The sequence below is a fragment of the Zeus faber genome (assembly GCF_960531495.2).
Source record: "Zeus faber genome assembly, chromosome: 16".
NCBI lineage: Eukaryota > Metazoa > Chordata > Actinopteri > Zeiformes > Zeidae > Zeus > Zeus faber.
Window position 1 is genome coordinate 17523143 of NC_137202.1, and position 18319 is coordinate 17541461.

Genomic DNA, 18319 nt, shown 5'->3' on the forward strand with positions numbered 1-18319 from the left:
TGCAACTTAAAATAATTTTCGGACAGTAGTAATTTTTATTTAAAGTGTTAAAAATGTATAATTGTCCTTGGAGGGGTTGCCTCGATGCTGTGCCAAATCTTAGCAGAGGGATTTGAAAATAATGGAAAGGGATTAAATGGAAATTAATATTGTAATTAAATGAACCCCCACCATCCAACCGTGTGCCACTGGGACAGGAAATTTCCCTTATTTTCAAATCCCAATATTGACAGGTATGGCGGGGGGTGTGAACCACACTGAAAATGGTCATGAACGTTCATTTATGCACAAATTCGCTCTTCTCACGATTTACATGCCCATTGTGAATTGGGTCCTGGCATTGTGTCACTTTTTAAAAGTCGGTCCCCAGAAAAAAAGTTTGGGAAACACTGCTCTCGCACGTGCACAGTCTATTAGTTCTCTCTTTAACTTTTCAAGAATTAATAGAAAATTACACAAACGAGAAGAATCATAATTACCCTTTGACAGATATCAACGTACTCTGATCCACTTTATGCCGAGGGCAGTAAAATAAAAAGTGAGTTGAAATTGTTCATTTACTGTACTTCCACCGTTCCAAACTGCCGGGCTATCTTCTAATGGTGATAATTACTGACTACAATGAAACTACTCCAATAACGATCACACAGTTTTAACATCCATATTACGGTCAGTAAACAAAGCTACTGATGCTCTGAACTTGTTTGAATGCCAGTGTATGGATGGTCTGGAAACAAATTTGGCAAAATAATACATGACATTATCCTTCCTTTTATGGAGCGTGTTTTCTAACCAACTGTGTTTTACATGCCGAAAGGCTCTTTGTTTGCCTCCAAACCTACTGATGAAAAGTCCCCAAAATTGGCATTTCATATTCTGCAATATATTTCCAAAAGTTGTATTTTCTTGGTAGTTGGACAGAAGCCTCGTGCGAGAGTGAAAATGGGAGAGAAAGCGGGAGTGAGGTGGGGGATGGGAGGGAAAGTGGGAAGAGAGAGATGAGATGGCATTCACTTTTAGTACAACACTACTGACCTAATAAACCCTCCGCCAGTGCAGTTTTAAACTCTTTATTTCTATTTCACTAGAGCCTCCATATCACTCTGTGTTTGTGCGTACAGCCATCTTCGTGTGCATTTATGCATCAATAGTACGGTACATCTGTGTATGGACGAAGGCCATATTCATAGAACAAATGCAACAATGAACAGGAATCCTTCCATAAATACATAGAAAGTCATCTTTTCATGCCGCCGTGATCGCAATACAAACCCTTTCTCACGCACCCAGCATGTAACTGCCACAAAGAAGGCGCTTCCTCCAATCAAACTAAATGCTGAAGCTGTTGACAGTAGACACTGACCGTCCCGTAAAATGGAAAGTTCGGAAAACCGAAATGGCACAGTGGGAATATCAAAACATGACATACAGTATCCTCTGCTTCTCCCGCACTCGCTCTCTTGAATTGCCTTTCCACCCCTCCCTCCATCGGTTCTCCAGGGTTTTTTGGTAAAAAAAAAAAAAAAAGGAGAGAGCACATCTGCTGTGGAAATCGTCTGAAGGGCACGTCACCCCCCGCCCGACACAGCTGACTTAGCAGTTAGACGGCAGGCTGACACATTGACGTACAAACAGCACTCTCCAGTTGTCCTATAAGGACACCAAAATCGATATCTAGGTCAACTGACACCGAGCGACTGGACAGTCAGTGGATATATCATGACTGGGTCTATAGAGAAGGACACAAATATCCAGAACTACAACCCAAATGGAGCCGTTACCAATTTGCCTAATTCACCCCAATCAATAAGCCATCGTGATAATATTTCCCCTCATCGATGTGTTTGACAACCATTAGCTAGCAACCAAGCTATCAAACCAAGCTCCTGGGCAACCAGATTTGGGCCACTGTCAACCATCTTGTGCAGTCTGGTTGCCCGGTTGTCCTACATAAAAAAGACAAATAGCAGTATAGCTCTGTGGGTTTAGAAAGCTCCACTAAGGAAAATTTATAATCCTGGAGCATTTCTTTACTGTCGAAAATGGTAAAACAAGTGAGAATATTGAAATATGGATTATAATCATAGAGGATCATTATCGCTCAATTATAAAAGGATTGAAATTGAGCAAACATTTTGTCAACCAACAGCAGATCCATGGTTGTCAACTTAGCAACCACTTCTGAAATTTATGTGTCGGGCCAACGCATGTTACTCCAAAGCATTTATACAGAAGGAATTGATAAGGTAATCCATAAAGGACTGGATCAATTAGAAGAATCAAAAATGACAATGGAACAATATCAAGCCCTAACGATATTACTGAACATAATATTACTCAACATACTCCAACATAGACGGTGGTGAGCATGCTCAGTGCATCCACCAAACAGAAGAAATGTAAGAAGGGGCATGGAACATACCTCTTTTGTGGGCTTCTGATGCGCTCTTTTAGTTGTACAACACATGTTTATACATGTGTGAATACACATACACACACACACACACACACACACACATACACAGGCATTCATAGATTGAGAAACATAAGAACTTCATGCCAGTGTCAGTTTCTTGGTTTTTATAGTTATTTACCGAGTATTGCCCAATTGGGATGAGCTCTCCTGTTTCTACTGGGATCCTGGAGTTCGGTGGTGGAAGGGGCCCCTCTACCCAGAACAGGGTCCCTGCTCTGCGGTACCTTGCCCTGGGCCTTGCCCCCCCTGCCTGGAGCCAATGTCACGGTGCCACTCCAGGGTTCCCATCCCTCTGCAAAAGACGCGCTTTGTTCAAAAAATGGCTACAAGGGGTAAAAAGAAAAGGTTCACAAAGATCATGGGGAAGTGAAGAGGGCGGGAAATAAGACACATACTCAGAGGTCACAGGGGAAAAGTCAAACTAGAACTGCAGTGTCAGACAGGATTTGTGTGATTTGGTTACTGTATGGAGAGTGCGGTACCATGAGGGATTAGCAAGGTTGCTACAGGTGGAAGCATCAGAGGCATGAGGTAGCAAGTCGCAGGTATGAACCCAAACACATAGTACGTGGTCTTCAAAAAGGGAAAACAGGGAGAGAGTTTGGAAACATGTAGGGGGAGCCAGGGAGTATAGTTCCTTTTTGCAACAAATTCAGTTCTGGAGAGTGTTAGGAGCTTTCATCAATCCATCCTTGCATTCATTGATCCTTTAAATAACTTAAAATAGATTGGGTCCTCCACTGTTCTAAATCGTGACTGCATTGGTTCAACAGGTGACATGTTGGGCACAGCATACCATCTTTGATCGTTTATAACAAAAATCCTGAATTTTGATACCAAAATATCAAGCCAAGTGGCAGACCTGTGTTAATGCCAGAAGGTAAACATGCATGCCGTCCAACCCATAAATATCAACATTGGTTTGGGTTTTGCCTGAATTTCCTATCGGGAAATTAGTGGCAGCGGTAAGGATTTATTCAGTGCTGTTTATCCAAGTGGTGCGTGAAGGGACTGGATGCACATACAAGCAGATCAATCGAGCAAACAGGCAAACTTCACATGAAACAGGCCTGGAATAGAAACATCTGAAGCCTAGTACCAAATTGGGGGCATGTAGTTATAGATTGATGTTATTTATTTATTTTTTAGAACTGTTGTAGATGAAACAAACGCAAATGTATGTATCAATGCCCTCATTTAACACATCTCAACAAAAAAAGGAGACATAGAACACAGGCTCAACCGGATTCTTGCTCGCCCATAGTGTGGAATGGGTTTTACTCTGCGTTACAGTAAAGAAATGCAATTTGTTTTATTCCATAGACTGTTGTAGCTGTTGGTCCTAATAAATATCTTATTCTTATCTTATTGGGGAGGACTTTTGGTGAAAGCACTAAAAGTCATCCCCAATATATGGTGAAATTATCGATATTGAGGTATCGTGTCAAAAATAGCATGATATTTGATATTAAAATGATGGCCCCAACCCCAACCCAAACTCATTGACTTCCCAATGGATCTACTTTAGATTACCATTTGTGCTAAATGTTGGGTTTACCACCACCTACAGTTGCATTGTGTTCTTGGATCTTACTTCAGCCTTCAATGCAATAACTTTTAACCAACTCAAAAACTTTTTAAATAAACTGCTGGATTTGAGCATTGACCCGGCTGTCTGTCTCAGGATTGGTCTCAGAGGATAAAGCGAAGGATAAAAATTGTACTTCACACCCGCTGACAATCAACGCTGCTGCTCGTCAGGGCTGCATGCTTTCTCCCTGGCTCTTCGCTCTGTAGACCACTTCACATTCAGGGACAGCAGATCGACTGCCAACGCATCACCGTACACAGCAGAGAGTCCTTAAAAATTCCTTGCTGACTTCCTACCAAAAGTATCAACATATAGAACTGGTTTTACACAGCCATCACCTGGAGCTTTCTAACATCCTCCATAGCAAGGGTCCTTCAAAAGGTTCAAGGGGTCTCTGGCAAAATGATTACCAGTTCAACTTCCCCATTATTTTATTTTCTAGACATTAGCACTGTTAGAGAATGCACAATGATGACTATTTTAATCATAGTTTCACTGTTATCTCCCTAACTGTAGTAGAGACAGGTCTGGAAGTTAGGGATCAATCATTCTGTAACCCGACAGTACAAATCTTCGCTGATATGGCTCCTAGAGACAAAATAGTCATCAAATTGTGTCTGCGGTGTAATGCATATAAAATTGAGGATCCTTGGTTTAAAAAAGATTGGGAATCTGACATTGACGGTAGCCTTGATAGTCACACACAAAATAAACTACAGTAGATAGTCAATAGTGTATCCAAAACCAGGGGTACCTCCATTCCCCTCAGATTAACTCCTGCAAGCTTGCCAAGAACATCACTGAAGACAACCACTTAAAAAACAAATTTTCCTTCCCCCACATCCACCAGAACTTTGTGGGGCAGCCACAAAGACAACACTTTAAATTTATGCTCTCCAGGCTCGACTGGTCCCTGCTTTACTTGTCGGGATAATGCCCCGCCAACTGCTGTTGTATCTGCAAGTGGCCAGAGAATTATGTCACGCCGTAGTGAAATGACAATGGCCTCAGTCGCACGGCTAATATAGCATACCATACCATACTATACCCTACCATACCATACCATACCATATCCTACCCTACCCTACCTTACCATACCATACCCTACCCTCCCCTACCCTATCATAACCTACCCTACCCTACCCTCCCCTCCCCTACCCTACCATACCCTACCCTACCCTACCATACCATACCATGTGTCATGACAAAGAGAAAATCAGACAGTCATGGCTTTTCAAAGTAAAGAATGATGAGGGGATTATTTTCATAATTCCAGGGAGTGTGCTTTTTTTCACATTCTATATGATTTAAAACAGTGGTATTTGGGTTTCCACATGGCAAGATACGTCCCCAGGGCAGACGGTTTGAGTCATATATAGTCGGAGGTAGGACGCAGTGTAGTGGACGCAGATAGAACAGCGCAGTGTCATTGAAATGCATTTCCACATGCTGGGTTAAAACGGTATGGTGGATTCCTGCGGTGTAAATGGAAAGCTCTGACAGCTGGAGGCCCTGGCAACACAATCATGTAAGTGTGCATATCAGGGCTTAGCGAGACGACTTAACACATGGCTGTGCGTTCTGAAACACCTGCCAATGGTCAGTCAACTCTTCAGCTGGCTACGCAAAGCACAGCGCAACAAACTGTCTCCCAATTAAACCACTCTGTACTGAACCGCTCCATGGCCAATCTTCTCAGAAAATACCCAGAGCCAATTCTATTCGCTCAGCACATAAATGGGAAAGTGGCCCGGCACTTCAGCCTCCTGTTTGATCGCATATGACAAATATCGAAAGATTATCTTGCGCATTTCTAAGATCGCCAGGAGCAGCCAAATAAGTTGAAAAAACCTTTCCAGAAGGAAAATGATTTTTTCAGATTCGTGTTCAACGTATTTTCAAAATCGAGTTTGACATATAAATAGTCCAAAAATGTTAAACCGTGGAGTTTAATATTCCCGTTAGATTACATGGGGAAACACGGTTCACTTACTGAGATGCTGAACAACATTGAACAACGCCGATTTATCGTTTCCTTTAAAGCGACAATCCAGGTGAAGATCATTCCTCCATATTCCATGTGATGTGAAGTCACAATGTGAAACCGTTTTTATAGAGTTCAACCTTTAAATCGTACTACTTTCACACACACCCGGAGACATCATTGTGGAGGGGGCGTATACTAAATAATAAAGATTTGCTTGATTTGCACAAGTACCACCTTGTTTTGAAGCTGTGATTCTTCACTTTCAAATGATGCAAAACAAAATAAAAAAGTCAAAAGCCACAAAATGTACCTTAAGTTTGCGGTGGGTCACATTAACAAAGAAAAAAACGTGATTCTCATTGATTATTATTGATTACAGTGCGTGCCAAATAAAGTACAGAAGGGTTAAAGCAACAATGTAAGCCAGACCCCGTCATCAGCAGGTCTTTATTTGCATTGCCCTCCCCAACACCACACATCCTGTAAAACAGCTGTTATTAAACTTTTTTTGGTTGTGTACCCCCCTGTAAGATCTTTTTTCAGCTGAGTACCCCAATCACTGGCATTGGGAGAAAAATAAAAAATTGACAACAATTATGTACTTTTTATTTGTATGGAACCTACGTCTTTTGTGGGCTATTGTGGGCTATGCATGTGTTATTTATAACCAGTAACACATTTTTTTTATTTTGTGAGTACTGCCTGCAGCACCGCCTGCAGTACCGCCTGCAGTACCCATGAGGGTACAAGTACCAAACACTATTGTAGAAAACTATATTGACTAATTTTCACTGTTTGACTGAAAGACTAAATATGTCATTCAAAAAAACTGATGTCACTTGAAAGGATACCAGCAGTGTTAACTGTCTATGTGTGTGTTGCCTATATTTAAGCTTGCTTTTGTGTAGGCGACTGTGTTTTCCGGTGTCTGCCGCTCAGTGTGTGCGCAGGTAATTGTGTATATTTGCATGCGGAATGAAACAGCAGGGGGGTGGGGGCAGATCTGGCACACACTCCTTCCCACTGATTTGAGCTGTCAACCACGTTGATTAACTATGATGAATCACCCCTCCACTTCATATCCAATCAAAAGCCTCTCAGAGGGATGCAAATCTGGTCACCTTTAACAAAATGATTTTCTTGGCCCGTGGTGCACTGCGATGGGCAATAACTGTGGCAGACATTTACAGAACAGCGTGTTGATTTAAGTGGTGAGTCAAAGTGCAGGCTGGCCCATACCTGTGTTGGAAAAGTGATTATAAAGGAAGGATGGAGGGGGCATACATCACTAAAGAGAGAGAAACTGAGAGATATTTGAGTTGGGGTGTCACGATTCGATTTTCGATTCAAACATACGTATTGTTTTTCCGCACTGACGGTTATGCCATTGTCACAGACGAGCCAGTCTTGATTTGTAAAGAAAAACACTTGTTTTTCTATAAATTACTATATCTTAAGGATAACAATTATAGATAATAACAAAAATATGAGAATATTTGTACAACACACCTGAACAGTTGAGAGCTTTATCAAAACTATTGTACTACTAACTTTTAAATAATAAACAATAAGTCACTTATTACACAACTTTTAGGTTACTCACCAAAATAAGCGTAGCAAAATGTATGCTAATTTTGCATCAGGGGAATGCTGGCAGTAAAAGGAAAATTACTACATATGTCTTGTCTTCTACATGAACTAAAACGCAATTGGTTCGGTCGTCAACTCTCACTGCCTGCGCGTCCGCCATATTGGAGCGGTGGAGATCCGCTGGTGGGCGGGTGCAGTGTGCGTTGAGGCGTGCGGCGCAGCGGACCCCTCCGCAGAGCACAACCGCGGCTTGTCCAACTCCAAACCAAATTTCATGAAAGTCGGTTCAGAGCCGGGGGAGCCGCAGTGGACTCTCAAAAATACGGGAGAGTCGTGAACCTGCTTGTGATTTGAAAGTTCGAAATCGAATGGTCATTGCGATCGATTTTCGACTTCGTATCGGAATCGCGACACCCCTTTATATATACCATTGACTCTTATATAGACAAAAGACAATGGTATGGAGGTCACATTCTGGAGTGGAGGAGCACTGTTAACACCATTTTTCCAAAATTTCCAAAAGTGATAGGGTGGGACTATTTCACTTATCTATTTCACACGCAAGAAAACCAGCCAACACAACGAAGATCGACGGACACATACGGTAGAGGTAAGTAGAGAGAAGGGATGGAAATGTCTTCAAAGAAACATATCCATTTGACACTGTGTTGTTATGTGATTCATCTCCGAACATTAAACATGTTCTAAATTGACAAAAAACAAACAAATAAATAAATAAATAAAACACCCCACAGGAATGCAGGAAAGAGACAAGGTCAGGGAAAACAAAGGCAGGCAGCGTCCTCCAAAACCCAATGAGCGTATCCCTGTCTGGAATTGTACACCTCAACCATTAGCCGAAGTAAAGGAGGACGGCTTTGATCCTACCCCTGGGCGGAAGTGCTTGGGCGGAAAAAAGGAGGAAACTGGGGAAAAGGAGAAAAATCAATACATTCTTGTAGACACAGCTTCAAGTTTCCAATCTAACACAATGCCGTATCGATCAGGCCTCGGGTGAGACGAGGCACAGGGACAGTAACACCGGGCGGAGGATTTGAGAGTATTTAGAAGAACAAGCTGCCATGCAAATGAAGGGATGAATCGGCCCAGAACCTTGATTCGTTTGAGTACCGTAAAAACGGGTAGATGGATGGACAATCACACAAATTGAAATAAGAAGAAGAAGAAGAAGAAGAAGAAGAAGAAGAAGAAGGAGAAAAAGAAGATACAATTTATTAATCCCTTTAGGGAAATCAGTGCTCTGCCATTAACCCATCTTAGTATCTAAGAGCAGTGGACTCCCACAGAGCAGTGCCTGGGGACCAACTCCAGCTCTTGACCAATGCCTTGGGTCAGGGGCATCAGCAGGAGTGTCCAACCCAAAAATGCAAATGTCTTTATACATGATCAAAAGATGAATAGATAGAGAGGTAGATAGATGTGGGATTAGGGCTCTCTTTAAATCCACTAGAGAGGGAACCACAAGAGAGTAGAGCAGATACAGTATAGCGCTGATCCAGCACCGCCGCAAACCCTGAAGAAAAATCTAGACTCACATTATAATCTCACGTCTCACTTTCCTCAGATTCAGTCGACAAGAACATCACCTCAGCAGCAGGAATAGAAAGGCCTTCTGGGAAAGGCCTTCTGGGATACCCAGAAGAGGCCTTCTGGGTATCAATGTCATTGTCTTGCGTGGAATGAGTCATTTAGCGTCTCAGGGTGAACGAGCGGTTTGACGGGAAAAAACAGCGAGGGTTTACAATGACACTGATGAGGTCAGAGGGATGGATATTAATGGAAGTCCGATGGCGCGTGGCGGTCCAAACTAGACAGCTACTTCAGCGGTTTCACAATGTGCTATAACAGAATATGGAAATTAAATTATCGTCCGTGTTCTACCACAAACTTCTGACGAGGGACCCTTTAGCAAAACAAAAATAAATGTGAAGTAGGAGTTGCTCGAGTTTGCTAAAAGGCAAATAGGTGGAGAGTGTTAATCTGCGTGGAAGCTGCCACAAGTGTGTTTTGACTTGATAAGTAAGAAGCAGTTTGCAAGAAATAATGGGAGAAAGAATCCTCAACAGACTGAGTCAAAAAAGGAATTAAAGAACGAGTGAGGCACTCTTCTTCTTCAACTATAGAATAAATTTCATCTTTTGCAACTACTCTAAGTAGTGGTCGACTGCATTCCTTCACATACACAAACCAAGACTCATACATGCATGGAACCACAAAATCAGACAAGCCCTGGCTAATACGAACATATACTGTACACACACAGACAGACAAATGCATGAAAACTAGGGGTGTCACGAATCCCCAAATCCACAATTAAATTTTCGATAAAAAATAAAACATTTCAAGACCGATGGGTATGTCATTGATAGACTATAGATTTCTAAAGAAAAACACTTGTTTCTCAATAAGTTTGTGTTATTTGAATTATGAAATTATAAATAATTACAAAAATATGAGAAATTAAACAGCACATCTAGACTTTAAAATAATAAACAATAAGTTACTTATAACACTACTTTTAAGTTACTCATCAATATACGGGTAGAAAAACCGATGCTATCTTTGAGGGGAGGGGACGCTGGTAGTAAAAGGCAAATTATCAGAGCAATCTTTTCTGCAAACAAAGCAAATAAAAACTTGAGATGAATTTGATGTACTCCGTTTCCTGCTGCTGCTCTACTGTGAAGCAGATCGCAGATTCTCACGTTTATAACAAATTACATTTCATGAAAAACGGTTCAGAAAAAAGCGATTTACAGTCGATTTTGCAGAGAAATCTTCATCTCTCAATACACTTGGCATGTTTTTTACTCGCTGATCTTGACCTCTTCAATATGGCGGACGAGCAGACGCATTGCGGCGATAATTGCTTTATGATATGTCGTAACGTAGCAGCAACATAGCACAGCGCACTGTTAACCAATCATTGCGCTTCAGAATAAAACACAGCATGCAACTGTCTTGCATCCAGATTTAATGGATTATTACTTTAAAAAGTAACAGTGGCAGTAAAACTGTATTTCACTATGATGGTTAAATTTTGCAATTGATCCGTGGTTCACATGTGAGCCGAAACATGGGGGGCGGCCCGTACGGAGCACAGATCAACTACGTTCCATTACACCACAACCCAGCGCACACTGCATTGTTTACCGGCGGATCTTGATTGACTCGATATGGCGACGATGTCGGACAAAATACGGGGAGAATCGCAAACCTGACTGTGATTCCGAAGTTCGAAATCAAACGCTCATTTCGATCGATTTTTGATTTTGAATCGGAATAGTGACACCCCTAATGAAAACACACACAAACACGCAAACACCAACGTATAGACACATATACACACACAAACACACTCATCTGAACACAGATGAAATGCTTCCAGATAGACACACTCTCTCTGAATGCTGGCAGTTCCTAGCATCAGTGAGCTCCTCAGCCAGCATTGCGGCAGCTGCAATGACAGGCTCTCAGCTCAGCGTGTCATTCGACGGGGGTTTGAACCCGCTGCCTTTCCCCGTCAGCCTGGCTACGCACTACAGATGTTTGCGCAGATGCCCCGAAAACAACTACGCACCGATTACAACCAACAATCTACTACGCTTCAAGGTTGTAGTTCAGTAGTAGGGGGATTGATGAGAGGAATCTGTTTGAAGTGTCGACAGATTGGAGAGAGGCATATGCATGGTGGCATATGAAGACAGACAATATTGTGTGCCTCCCCTTTTCGAGGAGGATTAAAGGCTTAAATGTTTGTCCCATTGGACCGCATTTAAGAAGCATCAGCAGAGTGGTAAGTTTATCAGTAGTAAAGCGTCCAGTGAGGTTGTGCTATGAACAGTTATAAATGATGGGAAACAACATTTTATTAAGGCCTGGGTTGAAAAATGGCCATCCTACCCTTTAAGCAAACACGATTATGAAGAATCTCCTCTCAGTCACTGTGTATTGAAAGCCTTCAGCGTAGCAATTTGAATGTAATTTGTAATGGAAATTAACTGTATGTGTGGTTTGTGCAGATAAAGTCACCCTCGAGGATATAAAACAACCTATCCGTCTCAAAGCTTTGAGACTTGCAGGGGTTTCAGGCAAAGACCTCCCATACACATTATGATCTATGAAATTACCTTTGAGCAACAGTTACTGATGCCCTTGAGAGAAAAAAAGGCAGGAGCAAGGTGGCGCAGTAGAGAAGCCAGGCCCCAGGCATAATAAAGCCAAGGATATAATAATTCCTTTCAAATATCCTTCAAAATAAACTTCAAACACTAACAAAAAAGATCCTTCAAGTACACACGGTAGTTTAAATAAATACCACCCAATATACCTATAGGCCGCCGAACGATTTTGACTGGAAAAGGTCATTGGGCCGGCTCTATGAAAATTATACGGTCGTCGAAACTCATCCTTATTCACGGGCTGCACCCCCAGGATTCTTTGATATCCTATCACTGATGCCAACCCATCATTTCACCACAACAATTTCCATCCAGTCACTTTGGGCCCTCGCCCAGTTCAGCTATTACACTCACGGTCCATGCCACCGTTTAGTTCCTCTTACTTTTCTTCCACTAGTCATCTCATCATCTACGAACACAACAACACACAACTCAGCTACATTTACATTTACATTTAGTCATTTAGCAGACGCTTTTATCCAAAGCGACTTACAAGGGAGAATAACATTCAAGCTACATTGCGACAGAGACATTAGTGTAACAATAAATACTCCTAGGTAGTGCTTAGTAATTGTAGGTTAGGACAGGAGGTACTCACTGAAGAGCTGGGTCTTCAAGTGCTTCTTAAAGACAGAGAGGGAGGTCCCTGCTCTGGTCATTTTTGGCAGCTCGTTCCACCAACGTGGAACTACAAATGAGAATAGCCTGGATTGCCGTGGCTGTACGGCCGGCAGAGCCAGGCGACGCTCATTTGACGAGCGCACATCTCGCATCTCGCAGCTCCATCTCAATGGTTAAATACCAGTTAATCGTAACTTGGTTCTTGCTTTGATAAATGCTGGAGATTAAACAAACGGAAAGGGAAAATTCTAATATAATCAGCAAACAGATACACCCACGGATCAAGTTGATAGGAAGTGGGAGGAGGGTGAAAAGTGTCAGAAAACATAAAAACGGTATATCCTCTTAAGAATGTAGCAAATAAAATGATTTTCAAGCTTCTTTATATCAAGGGACCCTTGATTTGATATGCATTTCTCTGGCATACGATTTAGTCCAAACCACCAAACAGGTCTGGCAGTCTGTATATTACTACAGTTTTGGTTTTTTTTTATATACCCTTATCAGTCCCACAATGGTGAAATTCGCAATTTCACCCATCCGAGTATCTTGGAGCGGTGGGCTGCCATGTAGAGGCGCCCGGGGAGCAGTGTCTTGCTCAAGGACACATCAACACACTACCAGCCTGGGATTGAACAGCAACCTTCAGCTTACTGGACGACCGGCTACCTCCTGAGCTGCTGCCCCAGTTAGGTAGACAGCAGCGAAACGTACGTTCTGGCAGTGCTGACATCTTGCAAGTTAAATAACGGTGAAGTTGAACCATTAATCATTTTGGCTGGGGACCCCCCCGTGAACCTCTTGAGGGACACACTGGGGGGGTCCCCGGGCCCCACGTTGAGAACCACTCAGGGAAAGAGGAGGGGGAAGAAGAGGGTGGGTGGTAAAAAAAATTAAGTATGGCAGAGATAGCAGTCTGAATTTGTCCCGGCATGATACGTAGCCAGATCATTCAGTTTCCCATACTGTAAATACAGTGACGTGACACTGTATGCATGCTGTGATCCCTACACTGATTTGCTTTTTTTCCCCATGGGCTGAGCGTAAATGGCAGGGCAGTAATGCAGGTCCACTTGGACCCCGGAAAAAAGTGCTCCCTCCATCGCTCTCTCTCTTTTTCTCATCCATGGATCACTGAGTCCTAACACAACAAACAGGGAAAGAAAAATGCAAGCCCCCTCCTCCTCCCGCCTTCCCCTGAGCTGAAACTATACAGTAGAAGAAACTGCAGTGTTTTCTGTGTTTCACTATGCGGTCCAGCTTTCTTAACTGATTTTCAAAGATGGCATCTCTTTCAGTTAGGACAGTGGCAACAAAGCGAAGAGACACAAACAGGAGGATTGGGACGAAATATAAAAAATACTGTATATTTCCGCAGATGTTGTTTACATGTTGGCTGGCGTTGACAACATTTTTACTTGCTAAATAACCATAGAAAGATGGATACCAGTCAGGAAAAGTTTGGCTCTTTTGGAGATTCGGCTCTTTCCAAGGGCCTCGTTCAACTTTTCCACTCTTTGTCCGTTTGATCCAGTTGCTGTAACAACGGTCAGCGACTTGCGACTGGCGGCTCTCGACTCCTCTTTTGCAAATCGAGCGTGGAGTCTCAGTTCTGCCTGTGCGTCTGGCTGCAGTTACCGAGTCGCCAACAAGCGAGTCTTTTGGCCGGTGTGACTCCCGACTCCTGAGTCATTTAAAAGATTCATTCACTATTAACAAATTGTTCATGGGTCTGTGTCTCACTCTGTGTCTCACTGAGCTCAACCCCAGAGGTGAAATCACTCTTTCCCCAAGTAAGAAGCCGGATAGTAATAAGCCAAATGAACCCAGCAAAAAACACAAATTGTTGTTTATGTGTGTGTATGTGTGTGTGTGTGTGTGTGTGTGTGTGTGTGTGTGTGTGTGTGTGTGTGTGTGTGTGTGTGTGTGTGTGTGTGTGTGGGGATCTGTGTTTTTTTTTTTTTTTTTTTTGCTAATCATCCTGCTGAGGGCCGCTCGCCAACCCGTTCTCCAACGCCATTCTATCCTTGGTACATTTGTGTAAAGATTTTTGGGTTTTTCAATGTCCGGTCTGTAAGTCTTTATTAAATCTTACTGTAATGAATAAACACTCCGAAGCAGGAAACAGAGAAATTTCTACTGGCTTAAGAACAAAATGTGGAATCTCTGGTAGGCACAATGGAGCTCATCGGCACTCAGCTGTTTCCAGTGTTCGTCAGCCTTGCGTGGTATGCGATAACGTCATTAACGTTAATGAAATGGGATGGATGCTGAGGGGCGGGTCATTGAGAACAGGTGTTGGTTTCTGTGGACCGTGCACGTGTGTGCGTGTGTGCGTGCGTGTGCGTGCGTGTGTGTGTCTATGCGTTTTATCATTGCGGGTGGATTAGTGCACTTCATGCGTTGATACAACTGGAGATTAGAGGCTTTCGCAGAGTTATTCTGGCTGCCTTATTGTTTATTTAGCCCAGGATTAACAGAGTCAGGTTCAAATTGCAGATGGATGTGTTTTTTAATCTAAATCTCATTTTTAGATCATTGGGAGTTAACCTAACAAATAAATTGTTCGGGTTTTGCCGACCGCCGCACACCGGGCCAATTGCGACCATCTTCACTCAATAGTGGATCAATTCAAATGATTCTGATGCCAATCACACAGGTTGTTGACTCCAACACGGTAGTGATGGAATAAATGAGGCTTACGTAAAAAAATACCAGAGTTTTCCTTCAAAAGCACACACAACATTGTATATAGGGGATGCAGAGACGCCTGCTGTGACTGTGATATACACTGGTTTGATACTACTGACAAAATGTTGTCATTGTAAGTTGCTTTGGACAACTTACACGTCTGCTAATTGATGAAATGTAATGTAAGGTAATGCAATGCAATGCAACTCCAGCTGAGAGAAATAGAAGTCGGGTAACTATTGCTCACAGAAATATGAATGCATTATGAATCACAACAGGTACAAAACAAATGGCGGCACCAGCATCGCAGCCGCAGAGGGAGCTTATCCAGCTAATGCCAATGGACCAGTTGCTCCATTGGAACCCGGTGTCAGAGCAGGTGGGAGGGTTAGACAGCATCCATACACCATTTATACCAATCCCTTAAAACCCCTAAAATAATTCCAGCCATTGTTAAGGAGAAGTCTGCTCACCACAGCTTTCTTTTAATATACCTGTAGCGAAGGAAGTAGAAAGCGCAGTACAGTCTCGTGTGAGTTTTTAGGACTAACATACAGTATAAATATTTTTTATATCTTAACATTTGAAGTCTCGAACTGTGTCTCTAATTGCGGGCACAAAGGTGAAAACTTTATTCTGGTACTACAGAATCCGCACTGTAATTTAAAGTACGTATACCAGCCGTTATATAAACAAGGTTGACTGAAAGCAGCTGTCACAGTCTGACATTAGTCTGGGTTATAATGTATGTATAATCCCTATGAAAACATTAAAATACATATCACAATATCTGCTCATGCATTCAAAAGTTCAACATTAAAGGAATGAGCTGTGGTTAGTAGCATCAAACTATATTTTAACTTAATTTCCCAATGTCGTTACATCAGAAATATTAAGGTCAGATCGTAACATAATAATCGAAAGACAACAATCGAAATTTATAATTTGTAAAACTTTGATGACGACAATTCTGGGTTTTTTTTGTGCCAATATCAATCACATTTCGGCCTGGCTCTGCTCATTCGCAATGAATGGGATTAGAGAGAGGGCTGAGTGATCTTATTGCTTGTGTTTTAGTCACTCCCTCCCACTTAGTCACTCCTTGCCGTTTACTCACTCACCCTCAACCTCCAGTCTCACTCTGTAAACCCTAACAGCACCACCACCATGACATGCACTCGAATGTGATCACACACAAACACACACACACACGCACGCACAAATCCGTCCATAACTATACTTAAACACCAGGCCTCTCCACCTGGCAAGAGAAGAGACAGAAATTTACGTGAAGCCGTCAATCACCATGAAGAGGTTTTAGACGGCAAATAAGGAGCGCCTTCCCCCCGGGCCGTAAATCTCTCCGCCCGTCCCTCACTCTCACTACCTACAGCTCAGGGTGGGGAAGCGGATTTCACAGGGTTGTTACATGGCTGCGTGATGAGCTACGATCCTACAACACAACTCGAGACTTGGATGGTTTTTCGGCTGCACCGGGGAGGGCTTGTTAAGGGGCTAATGACGGCTTTTTACGTTCGTGGAGACATTCGCTGTTTTTCAATGAATCTTGAACCCCTTTTGCATTGGAGAGCGGGGGAGAGTAGGGAGTATGCATTGAAATAATAAAAAAAGAAACCCCACAAAGTTCTTGCTTTTATTTACTGAAGGTTACAGGCTCTCAGCTATTGTTCAGGATACAAATGCTACCACAGCCGTGGGTTATGTGTACTCTGGCAGACACTTTTTCCCCCTTCATCCTTCTCAGGGTATTTCATTAACCACGTTTGGTTCCCTAAGCACCATGTGGGGCTACCGGTGTCGATAAAACAAAATACAATGAGCCTAAGTGGTCGACATATTGCAACACGGCATGAGATATGTCCATGGACCATGCCCTCAATGTCATGTCACTCCACAACACCATTTTCAAAAACATTAAGACACTATATCCACTATGTCCTTTAACATGGGTGGTCGCATGTCTCTCAGAATTGCCACAACCCTTTCCACGTCAGATCTTGAATTTAATGGAAACAGAAATAATATAGAAAGTCAAATATCAAGCCATACCAAAACAGACTGCCTCAGAAGGCTGTGAGGAAAAAGGAAAAAGGTTCCACCTGCATGGACCGATTAAAAGGGAATAACACTGCCATCTAGAGGACGCTATTGTCCTTGCGTGTAGCACAAAGCACAGTGCAGAAAAAAATGCCCACTATCACTATCACTCACAGGTCTACTCACTCACACTCATGGTCGATCGCAACGGGCTTTTGGCAAAGAGATTCAAATTGAGCTGTTGACTACAGCAAAACTGTTTGCAACCTGATCCGAATAGCGGCGATGACAACTCTTCTCCAGCTCTGCACTGCTTCACTCCACTTCACTCCACACGCCATGAGCACCCAGAACTATAACTCCCCATGCAAGGTTTATCACCGTAGAGCGGCCATGCGTTGTTTTCAGGGAGGAAACAGCAGGAGAGAAAAAAACAGTACGGGGGAGGAGGGGTGGGGGGGGGGGGGGGGATTAATACCCAATACACAGAAGAACCCTCAGCGAGTGCATGCACGGCTTGGAGGTTTTTGGGGCAGGTGGGGGAGAGCTTAACTCTTCAACCCCAACGTGGAGAGCAGCAAAACAACGGCCAAAAGGGGCCCGTCAGGCCCTCGTCCCTCAAGGAGCCCTTTGTCATTACCTATGATGGGAGCCAGGCGGAAGATGTCGGACAGACGGCTGTTCACAGGCTCGTACGGAGAGTCCTCCAAGAAATCGTTACCTGCAAGGAAGTATTACTGTTTTTACAAACAGAACTGGCTGGACGTCTTCTATGGACAGACAGACAGACAGACAGACAGACAGACAGACAGACAGACCCAACTGATTCATGGACTCCATGCTATACCCCCCCTTTCATGTTTTGTTTCCCAGCCCATTCCCCCCTCACGCTGGCCTGTATGTGACGTGGGATATTTGGGTCAGTCGATATCCGTGGTGCCACCCACCCACATGCTTGATTAGGCAGATTGGTCAGCGATGTTGTGCAAGTGGATGGTGGCTTGCTTAAAGCGCACAGGCTGCAGTTTAGGGTCTAAACCAAACCACCCCCAACTGTGTTCAACTCTCTAAGATGGTGCAAACAGCGCTGGGGGGGCTTCACG

The 18319-nt window shown here is 43.1% G+C and overlaps 1 protein-coding gene across 1 annotated transcript in view; it reads right to left on the minus strand.

The window, feature by feature from the left end:
* LOC307241841 (GDNF family receptor alpha-1-like) overlaps positions 1 to 18319 on the minus strand; it is a 99675-nt gene that overhangs the window by 79736 nt on the left and 1620 nt on the right. Inside the window, exons 3-4 of the mRNA XM_080016084.1 lie at positions 17857 to 17937; positions 2595 to 2768 (exon numbers count right to left, since the gene is read on the minus strand). Of these exons, the coding sequence (XP_079872210.1) occupies positions 2595 to 2768; positions 17857 to 17937 (255 nt within the window). The remainder of the gene's footprint in view (positions 1 to 2594; positions 2769 to 17856; positions 17938 to 18319) is intronic.